This window comes from Oncorhynchus tshawytscha, unplaced genomic scaffold (assembly GCF_018296145.1).
Source record: "Oncorhynchus tshawytscha isolate Ot180627B unplaced genomic scaffold, Otsh_v2.0 Un_contig_7373_pilon_pilon, whole genome shotgun sequence".
NCBI lineage: Eukaryota > Metazoa > Chordata > Actinopteri > Salmoniformes > Salmonidae > Oncorhynchus > Oncorhynchus tshawytscha.
Genome location: NW_024609262.1, coordinates 35,001 through 38,182, shown reverse-complemented (window position 1 = coordinate 38,182; position 3,182 = coordinate 35,001). Strand labels below are relative to the sequence as shown.

Sequence of the window (3,182 nt, the reverse complement as noted above, 5' to 3'; positions counted from 1 at the left end):
AGCTGACAGGTTCATTTACACCACTCACGGACTACACCCTCCTTCCTTTGTGAAACATTTTCTTCATTTTCTTTCGTTTCGTTTTTGGAAGCCAGATTTTTCTTCAGGAAGTTGAGACATGATGTTCACACCGGCACTCCTCACTCACAATTCATTTAATTTACATTGTAAATCAAATATTATATTAATGATGATAGGTTAATCATTTAATATTGATTTTTTTTTTTTTAACCTAATGTTCTAATAATTTTTCAGGGGCCCCTGTCAGTCACAGGCCCTTAGAATCGGCCTACACCCCAGTAAAAAATAATAATTGACCACTGAACTTCGAGTTCTAGTATTTCTGGTTTCGCGCGTCCTTTCTGTCTCTCTTGCGCCTCCGTAGTTATGGTTCGTTCAGCGGCCCGTGTGTTGTTTAGTTAACGTTAGCTAGCCTACCTCCTAACGCCAAACGAATTGTAATGGTAACGTGTAGTAAGAGGTGATTTTAAACAACGTTTTAAACATGTCAGAGAAAGGCGAAGTGGATTTAACTGGTGCCAAACAGAACACGGGCGTGTGGCTGGTAAAGGTACGTTGGAAATGTAGGGTATAAACAGTAGCTAGCACGGCTAACACTAGTAGCTAGCACGGCTAACACTCGTAGCACGGCTAACACTAGTAGCTAGCACGGCTAACACTAGTAGCTAGCACGGCTAACACTAGTAGCTAGCGACTAACAAGGCTAACACTAGTAGCTAGCACGGCTAACACTAGTAGCTAGCACGGCTAACACTAGTAGCTAGCACGGCTAACACTAGTAGCTAACACTAGTAGCTAGCACGGCTAACACTAGTAGCTAGCACGGCTAACACTAGTAGCTAGCACGGCTAACACTAGTAGCTAGCGACTAACAAGGCTAACACTAGTAGCTAGCTGTTAGCACGGCTAACACTAGGAGCAAGCTAGCGGCAGCGCGGATGGATGAGGACGAGACTAGCGATCTATTGAAGTAGACTACAGTAACTATCATTATCATCTCACTGCACACGTTAACTAGCTAACTAACAAACTGTGTCTTTGCCCACAGGTGCCCAAATACCTGTCCCAGCAATGGGCCAAAGCATCAGGCAGGGGAGAGGTGGGGAAACTCCGGATCGGGAAGTATGTAGAATTGTCTCGTGTGTTACTGTTTGTTGGTAATCACCATCGTTGTTTACTAGCTAAGGGGATTTAGCTAATCAGTTGTTTTCTTCTTCTTTTGCGTTAGGAACCAAGGGAAGGCAGAGGTAATACTAGTAACTATGGTTACAGACACAGATGAACTGCATTCCTATGGAATATTGATCCCAACTCAGCCAGCAGTTGTCCTGGTCCTAAACTGACATAACTTACACTTGTGCACCAGGTGGAGTTCACTCTGAATGAAGACCTGACCATGATTGACAGCCTCGGGAACAAGCCATCGGGGGTGCAGGCCCCCAGGGACCACCCGTTCACCATGCAGACTGTAGGAGGACAGACCCTGGCCGTGTTCACTGAGACCCAGTCAGGTAAGGAACAGACCTCCAGCTGTAAACATGATGATGATGATGAAGAAATGTTGGTCTATTTTGGTGCACCCAGGAGCTGTGTGCTAAGCGGCACCATACTAGCGGGGCGCCGCGCTAGCTAAGTGTGCGGGGGTAAGGTGCTGTTTGAGTAACCTGGAGGCCATGTTGTTTGAGTCATAACCTCTATTTGAATGTGTAGTCAGATAATATTGACTGTCAAAATGCCTTGTGTTTTTCCGACTGCAAATGAGCATGGTTTGTGATCATAGCTGATCTTTCACCCATTAGAGTCATCTAAGGGTAAGTAGTACTGTGTGTCTTTGTGTATCACTCCGCCTCAGGGTAAGTAGGTCTGTGTGTATCCCTCCGCCTCAGGGTAAGTAGTACTGTGTATCCCTCCGCCTCAAAGGTGTGTCCCTTTGCCTCTCTCTCCATCTCTCTCTGCCCCTTCCCATCTCTCTCTGCCCCTTCCCATCTCTCTCTGCCCCATCTCTCTCTCTGCCCCTTCCCATCTCTCTCTGCCCCTTCCCATCTCTCTCTGCCCCTTCCCATCTCTCTCTGCCTCTTCCCATCTCTCCCATCTCTCTCTGCCTCTTCCCGTCTCTCTCTCTCTGCCTCTTCCCGTCTCTCTGCCTCTTCCCGTCTCTCTCTCTCTCTGCCTCTTCCCGTCTCTCTCTCTCTGCCTCTTCCCGTCTCTCTCTCTGCCTCTTCCCGTCTCTCTCTGCCCCTTCCCGTCTCTCTCCATCTCTCTCTGCCTCTTCCCCGTCTCTCTCTCTCTGCCTCTTCCCGTCTCTCTCTCTCTGCCTCTTCCCGTCTCTCTCTCTCTGCCTCTTCCCGTCTCTCTCTCTGCCTCTTCCCGTCTCTCTGCTCTTCCTCTTCCCTCTCTCTGCCTCTTCCCGTCTCTCTCTCTCTGCCTCTTCCCGTCTCTCTCTCTCTGCCTCTTCCCGTCTCTCTCTCTGCCTCTTCCCGTCTCTCTCTCTGCCTCTTCCCGTCTCTCTCTCTGCCTCTTCCCGTCTCTCTGCCTCTTTCCGTCTCTCTGCCCCTTCAGTCTCTCTCCATCTCTCTCTGCCCCTTCCCGTCTCTCTCTCTGCCCCTTCCCGTCTCTCTCTCTGCCCCTTCCCGTCTCTCTCTCTGCCCCTTCCCGTCTCTCTCTCTGCCCCTTCCCGTCTCTCTCTCTGCCCCTTCCCGTCTCTCTCTCTCTGCCTCTTCCCGTCTCTCTCCGTCTTTGTTGTGGGCTGCATGTTACCACAGCAGAACAGATGGAGGCCCTCTGCTTGTCTCAGTAACTCCGCTGGCTGTCTCTCAGATCGGATCAGAACCGCTGTGAACCAATCAGCTCCGTAGTTTGGATGTGATCTGCTACTGGAATGATATCTGGAGCTTGTTAATAACATAAACAAACCAATCAATATGATGGTATTGATCTGGTGGTGGAGTGCTTGGTTTGACGTCATGATTTGTGCAATGATCTTTATGCCTCTTCTAATGTGCATGTCCTCCTCTCCCTCCCTTGAGGGTGAGTGTGTCAGTGTGAAGCTCATGGTTTATCCTTGTGTGTGAGTTGTAGACAGTATATAAAGTTCTGTTTTGAGATACTTCCTGGTTTGAGTGTGAAGTCTGGCCACCGTCAGATGTGTTGTTCTGCAAGGC

At 49.2% G+C, this 3,182-nt stretch overlaps 1 protein-coding gene across 5 annotated transcripts in view; it reads left to right on the top strand.

Moving 5' to 3' along the window:
- The first annotated feature begins 372 nt into the window (after positions 1-372).
- gtf2f2a (general transcription factor IIF, polypeptide 2a) overlaps positions 373-3,182 on the top strand; it is a 12,598-nt gene continuing 9,788 nt past the window's right edge. For 2 of the 5 annotated variants that reach the window (XM_042314675.1, XM_042314674.1), the window contains exons 1-5: positions 373-571; positions 1,070-1,143; positions 1,250-1,268; positions 1,388-1,532; positions 1,821-1,832. In XM_042314675.1, the coding sequence (XP_042170609.1) occupies positions 506-571; positions 1,070-1,143; positions 1,250-1,268; positions 1,388-1,532; positions 1,821-1,832 (316 nt within the window). In that variant the 5' untranslated portion in view covers positions 373-505. The remainder of the gene's footprint in view (positions 572-1,069; positions 1,144-1,249; positions 1,269-1,387; positions 1,533-1,820; positions 1,833-3,182) is intronic. The other 3 variants (XM_042314679.1, XM_042314676.1, XM_042314678.1) reach the window with 2 other exon arrangements.